Genomic DNA, 16,975 nt, shown 5'->3' with positions numbered 1-16,975 from the left:
TAGAATCTAATATTCATGACAATGGGAAGTACCCTCTGCCATGCACTTCACTTCCCAGTGGTTTGCAGAGTATGGCTGTCTTATTGATGAAAAAACAGTTGAAGTGTGAATTTCACAAAGACTCACATTATGCAGTTCCAAACAAGAGAAAATGATATGTTAGCACTGGAAGTATACATTACTGGTTATGAACCAAATGAAACTATTTGTAAAATTGCTTGCAAATTGACTACATTGTAAGCTGCAATGGAGTCAATGTGCAAGTCAGCTAATCAAGAAGCTCTGTTTAGCAACTCTCAGTGAGGTGACTTGGAGATAATTGTGCTGGGTTATTTTGGATACTGTAACTCCTTGTTTCCTTGTTTTCCTATACTCATAAAAGCTTATTTATGTGTATCCTATGTGGATGAGTATTTTGATCTGTTTATTGTGAGGGTGAGATGATCTCTGGTGTATAACAAAATAAAATCATTGCCTCAAGTAAATGAAGTAATATTCAGCAGAAGCAAACATACAAGTACTGCATAAAGTATATAAATGCACACCGTGCAGAACTCTCTTGAAGGATCTTGGGATTCTTACACTCAATTCCCAGTATACTTATTCCATAATGCCTTTTGTTGTTGATAATGCCATCAGTTTCAGCTGGACTGTGATTTATATATCACAATGCAAGATACAAAAATAATTTTCGTACTAAGTTTGCCTACTTTTCTAAGGTTCAGAGTAAAGTCACGTACTCTGGTGCAAAATCAAACAGTAGTCAGGATGATAAGAACAATATGGGAAGGATAGACTGCTGCTCACTGGAGAGTACATGTCCAGTTCAGACAGGCACAATGAAAAAGACTGCTAAAATAATTAAGTTTTCAAACAAAGTTGTTCTTTTGAAATAATATACACACACACATATTCACACAAGCACATCTCAAACACACACATCAACTGTTTCCAGGTGCTAGGGACAACTGCAGGATGCCACTAATCATGGCAGAAACCTCTGTACTATTCGTTTCTGTGACATATGCTCTACATTTTGTGCACATTTTCTTGCAATGCAGTAGGCTTATCCATCACTTCACCTAATGAAATAGCTGATTATCTCACTGAATGTAAAAATATAACTAACTGATCCTAGTAGCTAACATACTGGGGGTGAACAAAAACATGAAAACACCAAAAACAAAACACATTTCTATGCACAATATGGTGTAGGAAAATGGGTGGCATTCAAAACAGCTTCCAGACATCTCAGAATGATAAATACAAGTCTTGCACTGTCTTAAATTATTCTTCCAGCAAAATAGCCACAAGTTCAGGTAATGATGAAGGAGGTGGATAGTACTCGTGCACCCTTCTCTCCAAAGTAGACCACAAAGGCTAAATAATACTGAGATCTTGTGATTGTGATGGCCAGGAGGAAGCAACAATTCTTCCAAGTGCTCACAAAAGCAGTTCCTGCATGATACTAGCAGTATAGTCAGGAGCTCTGTCCTCTTGGTGCACATCACCACCACTGTGGAACAAATGTTGTATCATGCATGGACCTGATCAGTTGAAATGGCTACATAATCCTTGGTAGTAATGCAACGTTCCAGAGTAATTATGAGGCCCATGGAATACCAAGATACTGCTGTCCAAATTATCACCCCCCGCCCCCCATGTTTCACTCTGCATTGTACGCTTGGGATGGCATACGCCAGACGTAACCTCTGCCAGAACTCAGAAACAGTGTGCGACAAGACTCAGCTGACTGAATGACTTTCTTTTATTGCTCCACAGTCCAGGCTTTATAGCTATGACACTAATTTTTCTTATTATGGACATTTTCACCACTGACGAGTGGTTTTGGAATTCCAGCTTGTCCTGCACTTCCCTGTGTATGGAGTGCCCTTTGTGTTGTTTTGTAACTGAAAGAGTGTATGAGTGTGACATTCAGTTATGCAATTATTTTTTGCAGCTGTAATTCTCATACCTTTCTCCCCCCCCCCTCCCCCCCCCCCCCCCCCACAATTACCTTCAGTGACCGTGAGTCATGATTAACAAACACATTTTCATCCTTGTTGTTACTTAGTGGATGAAGTTTTTCCAACTTTCCCTGTATGGCATGTAAGTCTTCACCACAGTGCCTTTTGAAACATAGAGCACTTTTGGTTACGTTTGATATGGAAGTACCCACCGTAGGATCACCAACAATTTGCCCATGTTCTAGTTCATTTAGCTCTGACCTAATGCACTCAAAACTACACAGAATATTGTTCTGACCATGACTGACACTTGTAATATAGTGACAGGATTGCACAGGTGCTGTTTGTAGTCAAATACAACAGCACCACCTACAGGCTTGGTTAGCATCTCCACTTATTTTCAAGAACGCATTTCTTATGGTTTTTCCAAATTTTTGTCCAGTCCCTGTAAACAATGCAAGAAACACACACAAATGGGACCTAAGTAAATTGCCACATGCTGCAATACACTGTTATGGGAAACTGATTCTAAGGGCACTTGCCAGTTGGAATGCCAGAAGTCAGAATGACTTTGTTGACATTGCAAGGACACTAGTATACTTCACTGAATGGGCATGAACTTCCACAATTTGATGCACTAAGTTCTTGTCCATAGCAATACCATAAACATTATGCAGTGATATTATTACAGGAAACCTATGAGTACTTGGTATTTTAGAATCTGTTTGGTGTATCAGAACATGATCTAGTCCAACCAAACTGCTACTTCAGAACTTGGAACCAGATGCAATCAATAACGACATTTATTTGGCCATCAGTGTTTGCAACTATACAATTAATGAATACATTATATTATACATTTAAACTATTCATACTGTGCCACCTGTGTTTACAAGCTAAGAGATATTATTTATAGAATAGATACCAAGAACAAATTACATTAAGGTCTAATGGATGTAAGTTCAACACGCTGTCAACAAATAACTCAATAAAGAAGTGATCCACTTCACAGACAAACCACAAAATGAGAGCACACAATGACACAGTCAATCTAGACATCTGGTATTTTTCTTTGGCCATTCAGCAATACATGAAAACAACCTTCTTGAAATTAACAGCGAAAACAATCAGTTTTTGACAAAATAATTTCATTGGCTTGATAAAAACTCTACTAACCAAGTGGCGGCAGAGCACACACATAAAAAACGGTTGTAATTACGCAGGCTTTCAGAGCCAGTGGCTCCTTCTTCAGGCAGAAGGGTTGAAGTGGAAGAAAGAAGGGCGAAGAAAAAGGACTGTAGAAGTCTAGGAAAAGGGGTAGATTCTGGAAAAGTCATCTAGAACTGCAGGTCAGGGGAGACTTACCACACGGGATGAGAAGGAAAGACTGATTGTTGGGGACTGCATTGGATGAGATTTGAAAACCTGAGAGCTTACAGGTGGAAGGCAAGGTAACATGAAAGAAAGAGATTATAGCTTAAGCATCATGCATGATTTAATAAAAGTGAAAAGCTAAGTGCATTGTACATACCTGATGTTGGAGGGGGGGCAGTGAAAAATAGATGTGTAAGACAGTGAAAGATGTAGAAAACTAAAACAGAGTGAAGAAAAAGTAGCTACTATGAAGAGATGCTGAGACAGAGGAAATTAACATAAAATAAGGCCAGGTGTGTGGCGAGAATCAAGGACATGTTGTAGTGCTAGTTCCCAGCTGCGGAGTTCTGAGAAAATTGTGTCTGGGGAAAGAATCCCGACGGCGCATGTGATGAAACGGGCACCTAGGTCACGACTGTCATGTTGAAGAGCATGAACTGCAACAGGATATTATGTGTTGACAATGTACAATCTCTGCCTATGCCCATTCATCCTAATTGATAATTTAGTGGTAGTCCTACTGATGTAAAATGCTGAACAGTGTTTACATAACAGCTGGTACATGACGTGTCATTTCACTGGTAGCTCTGTTTGATAGTATATGTTTTGCCAGTTACAGGGCTGTTATAGGAGGTAGTAGGAGGGTGCATAGGGCAAGTCTTGCAGCAAGTACAGTCACAGGGGTAGGAACCATAGGGTAGGGAGATGGGTGCAGAAGAAGCATACGGTCTACCAAGGGTATTGTGGAGGTTGGGAGGGCGATGAAAAGCTATTCTAGATGTGGTGGGCGAGATTTGAGACAGACTGAATCACATTTGAGGGCATGATTTTAGGAAGTCACAGTAGCTGATTAATACATTCCACACAAGGATAATATTTAGTCACCAGTAGGGTGCTCCAAAGTTGTTTTTTTAGAGAGATCAGCAGTACCACCATTGGATAAGATGGTCCAGGAAATCTGCTTTTGAACTAGGCTGGTGGGATAATTGTGTGCAGTGAAGGCCGAGGTGAGGATGGTGGTGTACTGCTGTAAAGAGTCTGCATCCGAACAAGTACGTTTGTCTTGAGTGCCAAGGCTGTATGGGAGAGAACGTTTTCATGGAAAGGATGGAAACTGTCAAAATGTAAGTACTGTTGTTTGTTGGTAGGTTTAATGAGGGCAGAAGTGTGTAGCTGGCCTTCAGTGAAGACAAGATCAACATCAAGGAAAGTGGCATGGGATTCAGAATAGGACAATGCGAAATTTAATTGGGAGAAGATATTCAGAGATTCCAGGAATATCAATGGGTCAGTCTCACCATGAGTCAATATAGTAAAGATGTCATCAATGTATTTAAACCAAATCAGGTACTGAAGACTTATGGATCCCAGGAAAACCCCCTTCAAGTGACCCATCAAAAGGCTCTCAGGAAGAAGTGATCCTGGTCCCCATGGTCGTAACCCTGATCTGTTTGTAAGTCTGCCCCTCCAAGGTGAAGTAGTTGTTGGTAAGTATTAAGCTGATTAAGATGAGTAGGAAGGATGTTATAGGTTCGGAATCTGGTACGCACTGATTGAGGAAATGCTCAGCAGCAGACAGACAATGTACGTGGTGGATGTTGGTATAGAGGGAGATGGCATCAATGGTGACAAGCAAGGTGTGTGGTTAGAGTGGGATGGGCACAGATTTCAGACAGTCTAGGAAATAGTTGATATCTTTGGTATAGGAGAGGAGTCTTTCTACTATGGGTTGCAGGTGCTAATCAACTAAGGCAGATATAAGTCCAGTGGGTATTTTGAAGCCATCAACTACAGGACAGCCAGGATGATGTTTGGGTGGGGTAAGAAATTCCATGGACTGAAGTGTTAGCCTTTGTGAGGGGCCTGAGGTTTTAAGGAGGGACTGCAGGTCAGTTTGAATCAAGGGATGGGATCTTGATGGCAACTGGCAAAACATTTAATATCACGAAGGGAGAGCCACCTGTGAAACAGCATGTGTCATATACCAGCTGTTATGTAAACACTGTTCAGCCTTTTACATTGGTTGGACTACCACCAAATTATTTATTAAGATGAATGAGCATAAGCAGAGTGTGTGTGCTGGCAGCAAGCAATATCCTCTTGCAGAGCATACTCTACAACATGACAATCTGATCTCTGTGTCTGTTTCACCACACATGCCATGTGGATTCCTCTCCCAGACACCAGTTTCTCAGAATTCTGCAGGTAGGAACTAGCACTACAACATCACACACCTGTCCTTCATTTACATTAATTTCTTCCATCTCAGCATTTCTTCAAAGTAACAACTCTTTTCTTCACTCCGTTTTAGTGTTCTACATCTTTCATTGTCTTACACATCTATTTTTCATTGCCCCCTCCACCTCTGTTACATAAAATGCACTTAGCTTTTCACTCTTATTAACTAGTTTCACTATGTTTTAGTAGTAATCCCTGTGTTCAATATTACCCTGTCTTCAACCTGTAAGCTCTCAAGTTTTCAAATCTCATCTGATGTAGTCTCCAACAATCAGTCTTTCCTTCTCATCCTGTACGGTAAGTCTCCCCTGACCTGCAGTTCTGGGTGACTTCCCTGAAATCTAACCCTCTTCCTTGACCTCTCCAGTCCCCTTCCCTCACCCCTCTCCCTTCCCCTTCAACCCTTCTACCTGAAGAAGGGACCACTGGCTTCGAAAGCTTGCCTAACTACCACCCTCTTTTATGTGTGTGTTCTGCCGCCACTTCTTGAAATTAAGTTGTATGTTCCTAAATAAAAACCAGATGGAAGATGCATTCATCTGCATTTCATACACCACGTTGTCATAAGATAGAGTTGTTTCTGCTCTCCTTTCTCAGGTTGGTCTAGATGGCAAACAATTCATGTCAGCATATGTCACATTGTGCAGCAGATGCTAAAATCACATGATCACAAATTTCACATCATCTTGTTCCCTCATCATTACATAATCCTGACATCCCAGTATTAATAAAAGTTCAATTTCATATTTTTCATACTCTAATAATTTCTACCCTGCGATATGAATAGTGACTCAAGTGGTACACTGTTATTACCAAACACACTCGTTTTTTTGTTACATTAACATGCATGAGCTTACTACTATTATTCACTATGAAGAGTAATCATTACATTTTAATCATAACCTTGAAAAAACAATGTTCATATTCAATTTTTGTTTGTTTGTAGATAGATGTGTGCAGTTCTGGTACATGATGGAATCCCTGTACCACAGTGCCATAACACACAGCTAGGAAAACTGTAAATAAAATAGCATAGCCACTGATGAAGCTGAGTATCATAGGGTAATTTGTTTCCAGCAGCTGTGTCAGGCCATTTCAGATGACTTCCTTGGCCATCTGGATTTGCCTGACAGAACTGCAACATTTCTGCTGTGGCTGAAAACTAATTACAACACAATACTTCACTTTATCAAGGGGATGTAGTGTTTTGTTTTGGCTCCTCTAGTGAAGTGCTATGGTTCTTTGGTGTGGGGATTTCAGTGTGGATCATGACTGGAGACATGTATCTGCAAACAACACAAAACTGATTACATAATTTTTTAAAGGTGTTGATTAAAACTTAATGACTAACTATTTATGTATGACGATGAAGAACAATTTCAAATACTGAAATTTCAGGAATACATTTCAACCTTTTATATAATTCTTCCGTTTTCATTCAGATTAATAACTACACTGTATGGCCAAGATGAAAACAGACTGAATACTGCTGATAATTTCAAAAGCTGCGCTCACAGAAGAATTTTAAGGAGTAGAAAGTCATATGGCATATTTAAAATCTTGTCTTAGATTAGGTTAGATTAGTACTTGTTCCATAGATCATGAATACGACACTTCGTAATGATGTGGAACGTGTCAGGTTAATAAAAGGTGTCTATACAAAATATTACATTACACGAAATATTACATGACACTTAATATTTTTAATTTTTTTATATGGGTTGGGGAAATTACCCACTTACTATATCCAAAAATTCATCTAATGTGTGTAGAAGGAGTTGCCATTAAGAAATCCTTTTAATTTCCTTTTAAATGCTATATGGCTATCTGTCAGACTTTTGATGCTATTAGGTAAGTGACCAAAGACTTTTTTGGGAACATAATTTATCCCCTTCTGAGTCAAAGTTAGATTTAACTTTGAGTAGTGAAGATCATCCTTTCTCCTAGTGTTGTAGCCATGTACACTGCTATTATTTATGAATTCGTTCAGATTGTTAATAACAAATTTCATAAGTGAAAAAAAAAAAAAAAATATATATATATATATATATATATATATATATATATATATAAGAGCTAGAGATCTTCCTTCCATTTTATATATATATATATATATATATATATATATATATATATATATATATATATATATATATATATATATATATATATATATAAAATGGAAGGAAACATTCCACGTGGGAAAAATTATATATAAAAACAAAGATGAGGTGACTTACCGAACAAAAGCGCTGGCAGGTCGATAGACACACAAACAAACACAAACATACACACAAAATTCAAGCTTTCGCAACAAACTGTTGCCTCATCAGGAAAGAGGGAAGGAGAGGGGAAGACGAAAGGAAGTGGGTTTTAAGGGAGAGGGTAAGGAGTCATTCCAATCCCGGGAGCGGAAAGACTTACCTTAGGGGGAAAAAAGGACAGGTATACACTCGCACACATGCACATATCCATCCACACATACAGACACCAGGTGTCTGTATGTGTGGATGGATATGTGCGTGTGTGCGAGTGTATACCTGTCCTTTTTTCCCCCTAAGGTAAGTCTTTCCGCTCCCGGGATTGGAATGACTCCTTACCCTCTCCCTTAAAACCCACTTCCTTTCGTCTTCCCCTCTCCTTCCCTCTTTCCTGATGAGGCAACAGTTTGTTGCGAAAGCTTGAATTTTGTGTGTATGTTTGTGTTTGTTTGTGTGTCTATCGACCTGCCAGCGCTTTTGTTCGGTAAGTCACCTCATCTTTGTTTTTTTTTTATATATATATATCACACACATTTATTTGTTGTGAGGCTACAGTGAAGATCTCTAGCTCTTTAAATAAGTGTCTGCAGGATGGTCTGGGATGAGTTCCAGCAATTATTCTGATTACACACTTTTGAGCAATGAACACTCTTTTACTCAATGATGAGTTACCCCAGAATATGATGCCATACGAAAGCAGAGAATGAAAATAAGGGTGGTAAGCTAATTTACTGAGATGTATATCACCAAAATTTGCAATGACCCTAATAGCATAAGTAGCTGAACTCTAATGTTTCAGCAGATCTTCAGTGTGTTTTTCCCAGTTCAACCCCTCATCAATGCATACACCTAGAAATTTTGAATATTCTACCTTAGCTACCGATTTCTAATTCAAGTCTATATTTATTAATGGTGTCATTCCATTTACTGTGTGGAACTGCATATACTGTGTTTTGTCGAAGTTTAATGAGAGCCCATTTGCAGTGAACCACTTAATGATTTTCTGAGAAACATCATTTACAATTTCACCAGTTAATTCTTGTCTGTTGGGTGTGATAGCTATACTTGTATCCTTGGCAAAAAGTATGAGCTTTGCATCTTTGTGAATATAGAATGGCATGTCATTAATATATATTAAGAACAGCAGAGGACCCAAGACCGAATCTTGCGGTACCCCATCTTGATTGTTCCCCAGTTTGAGAAATCACCAGTTTTTTGCATATTATGTGAACTGCTTATTTCAACTTTCTGCACTCTTCCAGTTAGGTATGATTTAAACCATTTGAGCACTGTCCCATTCATACCACAGTACTTGAGCTTATCTAGAAGTATTCCATGATTTACACAATCAAAAGCCTTTGATAGAGCACAAAAAATCCCAACGGGTGACTTCCGGTTACTCAAAGCATTTAATATTTCATTAGTGAAAGTATATATAGTATTTTCCGCTGAAAAGCCTTCTGGAAACCAAACTGACATTTTGTTAAAACTTTATTTTTACAAAGGTGTGAAGCTACTCTGCAATACATTACTTTTTCAAGAATTTTGGATAAGGTAGTCAGAAGAGAGATTGAGGGGTAGTTGTTGACATCGGATGTATCCCCTTTTTTATGCAGTGGTTTAACAATGGCATACTTCAGTCTATCTGGGAAAATACCCTGCTTCAGAGATCTATTACATATGTGGCTAAGAATCCCACTTATTTCTTGGGAACAAGCTCTTACTATCCTGCTGGAAATGCCATCAATTCCATGTGAGCTTTTATTCTTGAGACAGTTTATTATCGTCCTAATTTCGGAAGGAGAGGTGGTTGGAATTTCAATTGTATCAAATGGTGTGGGTAAGGCCTCTTCCATTAACTGCCTTGCTTCTTCTAATGAACATTTAGATCCTATTTTCTCTACAACATTTAAAAAATGATCATTCAAAATGTTTTCGACTTCCAGCTTGTTGTTTATCAAGTTTCCATTTGCTTTGGTGGTGATGCCATCATCCTGTACTTTTGGTTGCCTGGTCTCCCTTGTAATAATATTCCAAATTGTTTTGAGTTTGTCATCAGAGGTATTAATCTCAGACATGATGTACATGCTTCTGGACTTTTTAATAACCTTTCTTAATGTAACACAGTAGGTTTTATAATATTTGGCTGTTTCTGGGTCATTACTCTTTCTTGTTGTTAGATACAGTTCCCTTTTGTGGTTCCAAGATTTTTTATTCCTTTAGTAAGCCAACGTTTTTTGCATGGTTTCTTATAATTAGATTTAACTACTTTCTTGGGGAAACAGTTTTAAAATTCTCTTACAAGTGTATCATGAAATAAGTTATATTTTAAATTAGCATAGGGTTCCTTGTACACCTCATCCCAGTCTAACTGCTAAAGATTTTCTCTGAAATTTCTAATTGTTGAGTCATTAATTGAACGCACAACTTTGGAGGCTAGTTTTGAATTATTGAATGGAGCTATGTCATATTGTAACTAGCTGACCATCATGATCAGAAAGGCCATTCTCAACAGGACAAGAATTTATGTTTTTAAACCTATCTTGGTCTATAAAGGTGTTATCTATCAATGTGCTGCTGTCCTTTACTACCTGAGTAGGAAAATTAATGACAGATGTCAAATTGAAAGAACCGAGCAAGACTTTAGAATAAGCCTCTGTCATGCACTTCACAGTGGTTGGTAGAGTATAAATGTAAATGTAAATTAGGAAAAAATGACAACACTATGGGAGTGAAGCAGTAACTTTGCTTAAGTTGAAAATGAGACCAAAAGATAAAACATTTTGTTTATTCCACTGTGTAGCAATGATGAAACAGAAAAATTTACAAATCCAACAGCAATATGGGAATACAGGCTATAGACTGTATAGTGGGATGCAGCACTCCACATATCACCTGTGTCTGAAGGGGTAATCTGAGTTAACAACTGCTCTAGGCAGTTATCTTTATGAATGAGCCATGGACACAGTAGAACACCTGTAGTTTTCACACATGGTCCACTGTGTTGTTGACATTGTCCTGTTTTCAATTTTGATTTGGATACTATTTTGACTCTCAATTTTTCACTCACAATGACCTTATATACGGTGTACATGCACGTTTCCTTGCATCTTCCCGCACTGAGCAGCCCACTTCTACATCAAGGCTTGCACTAATTTTGATCATAAACACAGCTTTGCTATAGTCAACATTCATTCACAAGACCATGTCTGTGGGTGGATTCCTGAAGTGAATTCTGTGTGAGACTCAACTGTTTATGAGTGGAACAAATGATTTGTGTTAGTACCTTGGAAGATAGTAAAATATGGAAGTTTGAGTTCTCTTTCCATTGTGGTTCTTCTCATCAACTGAAGACAGACAACTCAATGATTTTTCCTCACAATTACAACTGTTCACTCGAATTCTTCAGTTTCATGTTTGCACAAAATGCTTGCTCTGAAAAAATGTAACATTTTTAAATGTACAGTTTTTAGGTTTATCCTATCCTTCATTACTGTAAGTATTGAGAAGCATACAAAACACTTGTATGCCTTATTTTATTTCATAATTCCATAACAAATTTTTGGAATATTATACCTTGGTCATGAGATATACTGAATTAATGTTAGCCCCCTTCAGTACCATTTAGTTTGATGAAATCTGTGCCAAAGTGATTACAGATGATGTATTCAAAATGAGCCAGCGTGATGCACAAGACAATCGCAATACAACCTGATTTGCAGCTACCTATTATGCAGGTACAAGTTCATTTGTCTCATGTAATACTGTTCTTGTAGATGTTAATGCTAATTTAATTCTTGTCCCTTTTTTTATATATTTTTGTTGTATAATTATCAAACAACATTTCAAAATATAAATTTAAATTTAAACACATAAATAATATTTTAATAGAACATCAAGTGTGACTTTAGAAGGAATGTAACACTACGATGCCTAAACATAGATATTGTCAACAAAAAATGTAGCTACGAGAAAAAATGCTACTCTTGAATGAATTTCTGATAGAAAAATGCATATAGCTCTAAAATTTAGAAGTTCTGCATTGCATGGTCATTTTGAAAGCATTGTGGTGGATGTAACGCCACTCCACACTCCATGCATCCACATGTTGTTTCACTTCCTACTTTGCGTTTCATGCAAACTTGCAAATCCCCATTTTTATTTTTTAAAATCTTTTTTAGGTATTAGATTGATATGTGTTCAGCAATGGGCACAAAACTGTGCTTGGAGTCGAAGACGTGTTTCACCTAGTGATGGTTTTCCATACTTTTCATAGTCTGGCAACTGGAGATTTTGTTTTAATATTATCTCTGCTGTATTTATTCAGTAATGAACATATATTTACTTTCTCTGGCTGGGTGTTTTTTGGATAATACACGCATTGAACAGCGCCATATCCAATGCAAACAAAATAGGTTGGCCCAACTTTCTTTCCCACGAGTGTGGCTCGTAATGTTCACGTTTGATCTGCACTGTTTTTCCAGAGTTGGTCTCATCAAAGTGTAACATAGGTTAATACAACATGAAAACCTTTATTTTTATGCTGATTTCACGGGTAGCATGTGGAAGTATTTTTAAGACATCAGTACTATTACACACACACATCACTTTCAATAAATTTGGGGACATAATACAAAACACAGTTCTGAAAATCAGTTTATGGTGCCTGAAAGTTTGTCTGCATGTTGGTAAAAGATTTTTTTGAAACTAAGTGAAATGTATTGTGTAGCATAAGTAACTCAATCCACATTGTGATGAAGGAACAACACTCTGAAATGATTAATGAAGTTTTAAAATAAAAATGACTGTTTACAGAACTTATTGTTTCTGTGTTGATAATTAAGGAGTCTTCCATGCTTCCACATGTTTTATTTGTATGGCATATGGGACCTTACCAACTGTGTGAAGTTGACACACAGTAATACTTCTGGCAAGCGCATGAGCTTGAGCCATATTTCCCACAGACAACACTATTAATTACTCTATTTAATATGATTTAGAATTCCTGTGAAGCTTATAAATATAGAAGTTTGTACATAGGCAGTCACAGAGAAAGTAGAAGAATCAGAAGTATACAAATAGCTATCAAAGAGAAAGACAGCTACAATTCATGCTTTGAGATATACACTATACACACAGAGAAGAGGGACTGCACTTTTAGCTACTACATGCTTTTTTCTCTCCAATTTCTAGTCCAAGTACCACCCATTTTACTCGTTTACTGCGCAGCTATTTCCAAATTATCTATAGTTTCAAACAAGTAAGTGCTGTTATTTGCATAAGCTCTTTCCTTTAGCATTTTCAAGATTTACAGGCTCCAGTCTGTAAACTACTTTTGATATTTTTCATCAGTATGGTAATTTAAGAATGAGAGGATTATTGTCTTGTGAACTCAAACAATCCCAATGTTTTCTCATTGATAAGTCATATGTAAGACTCAAGTATTACTCACTTACTCCTCACGAAATTTACTTTTAACTTTTGTTAAATTCACTAGAGAAATTTCATTAGAAATACATAATCAGTACTTTTTGTATAAAACTGCATTTGTGCTGCATTACTTCTGGTTGTGCTGGTGCTATTTATGTTAGTATTTTAGTAAAATGAATATATACTAGTAAACTTCCACAAAGATGAAGTTAAAGAAATTAAAATAGAAAAGCAAGAACATGCCTCAATATTTGGCTGTTAGTATTGGTCAAGAGAAAAGATTACACTTTCGTTTCTGATTAAATGGGGGCCTACCTGGAACTGGAACAACGATGAACCCCCTGGTTATTATCCTTACTGACCAGCTGACTGCAACTGCTGAAATTATCACCTGGAGCTGTCAGTGGATATTTGCAACCAGTTTGTATTGGGGACACAGAAACAGGCACATGGCGCTGGATTTTTTGAGATTCCTGATTAATCTCACTTTCAGTCATTGGGATAATGTTTCTTCCCCTTTTAAGTGAACCTTCCTTGCTGCTTGTTCTTTTTGTGGGCATTCTTTCATCCTCAAACTTACAATCTACACGACAACTACATGCATTGTCATTAGAATCTGTGATATTATTCAGTTCATCCTGCTGCCTTCTTGCAAGTTCTTGTATGGCAGCTAAACCCACTTGTTCTCTTGGAGGTTGACCACTGAGATTGTTATTATTACAAATGCTAACATCTGCCTGGTTTATTACATACCTTCCTAAAACCATGGCATCCCTCTCCAGGTAACTTGACTGGCCCAATTCAGCTAAAACCTGATTGACATTCTTTAACTCCTCTAGTGATATTATTTCTTTATTTTGGTGACTTTTCTCTGGTTTAGGAGGTATATTCTTCAAAAGATTTTGGTCCTCTAATAGCTTCTGAATTTCACGCTCAAAGTTTGGTATCTTATTAACAATGTCCGCACCACTGTGATGGTACTTAGAAATGGGAGGCACTGAAGGGAACTTCCCACTGCTTGGAGGCACTGAAGATATTGGTGAATGTGAATCACCTTTCTTAGCACCTCCAGAAGATGCACTATGATGACGAGCAATTTTGTGACCCACATCCTTCCTGTCAGTTTGACTAGAACCATCCTTTTTCGATGATTTTTCACTGGCAGATGTGATGTGTGAAACATTGTCATCATCATCATCCACATCGTCTGTAAAACCAGTCATGGACTCCTTAATATCAGAGTTCTCCACAATAGGTGACTGTCTTAAATGAGATGCAATGTTTTTACAAAAAAAGTTTTCATCTCGTTGCACTGATGCACTATCACTTTTACTATTGCTCAAAGCACTTAGCTTTTTGTCTAAACTATGGACTTGTTTTGCACTTTTCACTGCACTACGGACAGCCTGACCACTGCTTCCAGAACTCTGCAGTACATTGTGAGGCACAACTTTGTCCCGCACCGGATAACGTTGGCCACGGTGTCCGATGTACTCAAAACTGCCACAGCTGTCACCACGGTATGACTCTTGACCATCTGCTGCTGATGGAAGGGGACTGCAACAGGCTGATGAATCCATGGTGTTTGTAGTTGCAGCTAAAGCCAACAATGTAGCGGGGGGAAGATTATCTGTATTGGTTGCAACAGACGATTTATTACTTCTTCTAGAGTTACTGGTAGAGCTGCCATTGTCAAGTCGATGGCGACCTGGTGACAGACTCCAGTCTCTCTTGCTGGTGGAGGACCCTCCATTATTTGAAGAATTATTCCTGCTGGACTTGCTACCTTGATGGTGACTTGATGGAGAGAAGCTGCGAGAGGATGAGAGGTTCTGTGTGAGAGGAATATCGTGTAGTGGGGGAGCACTAGGAATCTTTCCAGACACAGGGTTATTATTATGATTTCCACCTACAACAGCAGAACTACTAGGTAGGAAGCACTGACCAGGTATATAATCTACTGAGGCTCTTGGGGAATTCTCTAGGGAAGAAGAAGGATCAACTTGAATGTCTGATGGATACAACCACTGCTGGACAGAAACTTCTGCATGAAGAGGCGGTGATGGAGAAGGAGAAGCATCAGCATCTGTAGTTCGACTATAACTTTCATCTGATGAACTAATGCTAGGAGAATGGTTAAGTGAGCTTATTTCATCTGCTGAAGAATGGATGCGATGTTGTTGCTGATGGGGACTCGAGAAATATAAACCAAAGGAACTGGCACCCTGTAAACTTTCATCTGAGTAATGTCTCTGAAGTGGATTATTGCGTAATTTTGTTCTTGCAGCTGGCTCTTCCATTCTGTATCGAAACTGATGGTGAGGAGGTGGTGGGGGTGGAATTACAGTACGACCCCGATGTCTGCCGGCAGAGATATCTTTCATTGGAGGTTTTGGAAGTGGTTTTAAGTATGGCTTGAGTTCAGCTCCATTCGAGTCCCTTGTCGGATGTGGTGGATTTGCTGCACGCACCACTGCACCACTTACTCCACCAGAACCATTTGTTACAGGTCCATGGCGTACCACAATTCCACCATCACCATTACCGCTTGCACCACGTGGCCATGGTGGAGCATATTTTGTGACCTCTGCAGACCGCTGTGAAACTTTTGTGGAAGACGTGCCCGACTGCTGGAAATTTTTGTTATGGGGAGGTAGTGGAGGTGGAGGCAAATTGCTATCATCATCCAAATTATTGTTCCTAGATTTCTTCCCTTGTCGTGGCACTATCTTGTGAGGTGCTCCAGCAGAAGGTGGAAGAAGGGGTTCACATTCTCCACCAGCTCCCGGTCCACATCCAGATCCTGATTCTCGCAAGGGTGGCAAACGTGGAGCACTCCTCATTGAATACCCTTCACTGGCATTGCCTCCGACTCTGTGACTTGGTGGTTTCCCAGCTCGGCTGCCAGAATCTCCTGATCCTCCCTGATGCATCTGGTGCACAAGAGCTAGAGGTGTTGCTACACCACCATACATGTTTCCTAGAGAAATAGAAACATAAATTAGCATGACTAGAAATGAGAATGATGATAAGAGACAAGCAAAACTGAAACATTACATTCATTCGAAACTTCACGCAACATTTTTCTACAAAGAAATCACATCTATCTAAATTATTTACAAAAGTTCCATTCATACACTAAAATTAAATATTAAACCAACCACATGTTTGTATTGTAAAATTTGATGTTAATTAAACATATGGTAGTGGGTCAAATATAAACCTGAATTTTTGTCTTTATTCTCACTCAGTGTACATCTCAGCAAGTGGATTCAAAAGATATCACACACATGTGGTGAATGGATCATGCATTTGATGAGGAACAAAAGGAGTGGATATGAATATTTTGTACTAAACTGGAACATTGTCAAACATTACAACACAGAACCACACGAAGAGGCCAAAAACAGACCTATGAAGTAGTGTCTGCCCCTGTCCAACAGAAACAAGTTTACCAGGTAATAAAGTGCTAGTGATAGCTCTTGTTTGAATATAGAGTTGTTTTTCTGACTGATAACTTACACGAAGAAGTAACAGTGAAGTTTCCTGTGGGGCGGAACATATTACCTATCACAACAAAAGATAACAATAACCGACCCAAAATTTATTTCCTCATTATGGCAATTCAAATTCTAATATTGTTCTATTAAAAATACTAAACTGGAAGAAATGTGTTTCAGAAGCTTAAAACAACCCTCTTGCAGT

The 16,975-nt window shown here is 38.4% G+C and overlaps 1 protein-coding gene across 4 annotated transcripts in view; it reads right to left on the bottom strand.

The window, feature by feature from the left end:
• Positions 1–16,975, bottom strand: part of LOC124605803 (Ca(2+)/calmodulin-responsive adenylate cyclase) — a 353,810-nt gene that overhangs the window by 45,389 nt on the left and 291,446 nt on the right. For 3 of the 4 annotated variants that reach the window (XM_047137705.1, XM_047137702.1, XM_047137703.1), the window contains one exon: positions 13,586–16,250. In XM_047137705.1, the coding sequence (XP_046993661.1) occupies positions 13,586–16,250 (2,665 nt within the window). The remainder of the gene's footprint in view (positions 1–13,585; positions 16,251–16,975) is intronic. The other variant, XM_047137704.1, reaches the window with a different exon arrangement.

This window comes from Schistocerca americana, chromosome 3 (genome assembly GCF_021461395.2).
Source record: "Schistocerca americana isolate TAMUIC-IGC-003095 chromosome 3, iqSchAmer2.1, whole genome shotgun sequence".
NCBI classification, from domain to species: domain Eukaryota; kingdom Metazoa; phylum Arthropoda; class Insecta; order Orthoptera; family Acrididae; genus Schistocerca; species Schistocerca americana.
This window is presented reverse-complemented; position numbering and strand designations above follow the sequence as displayed.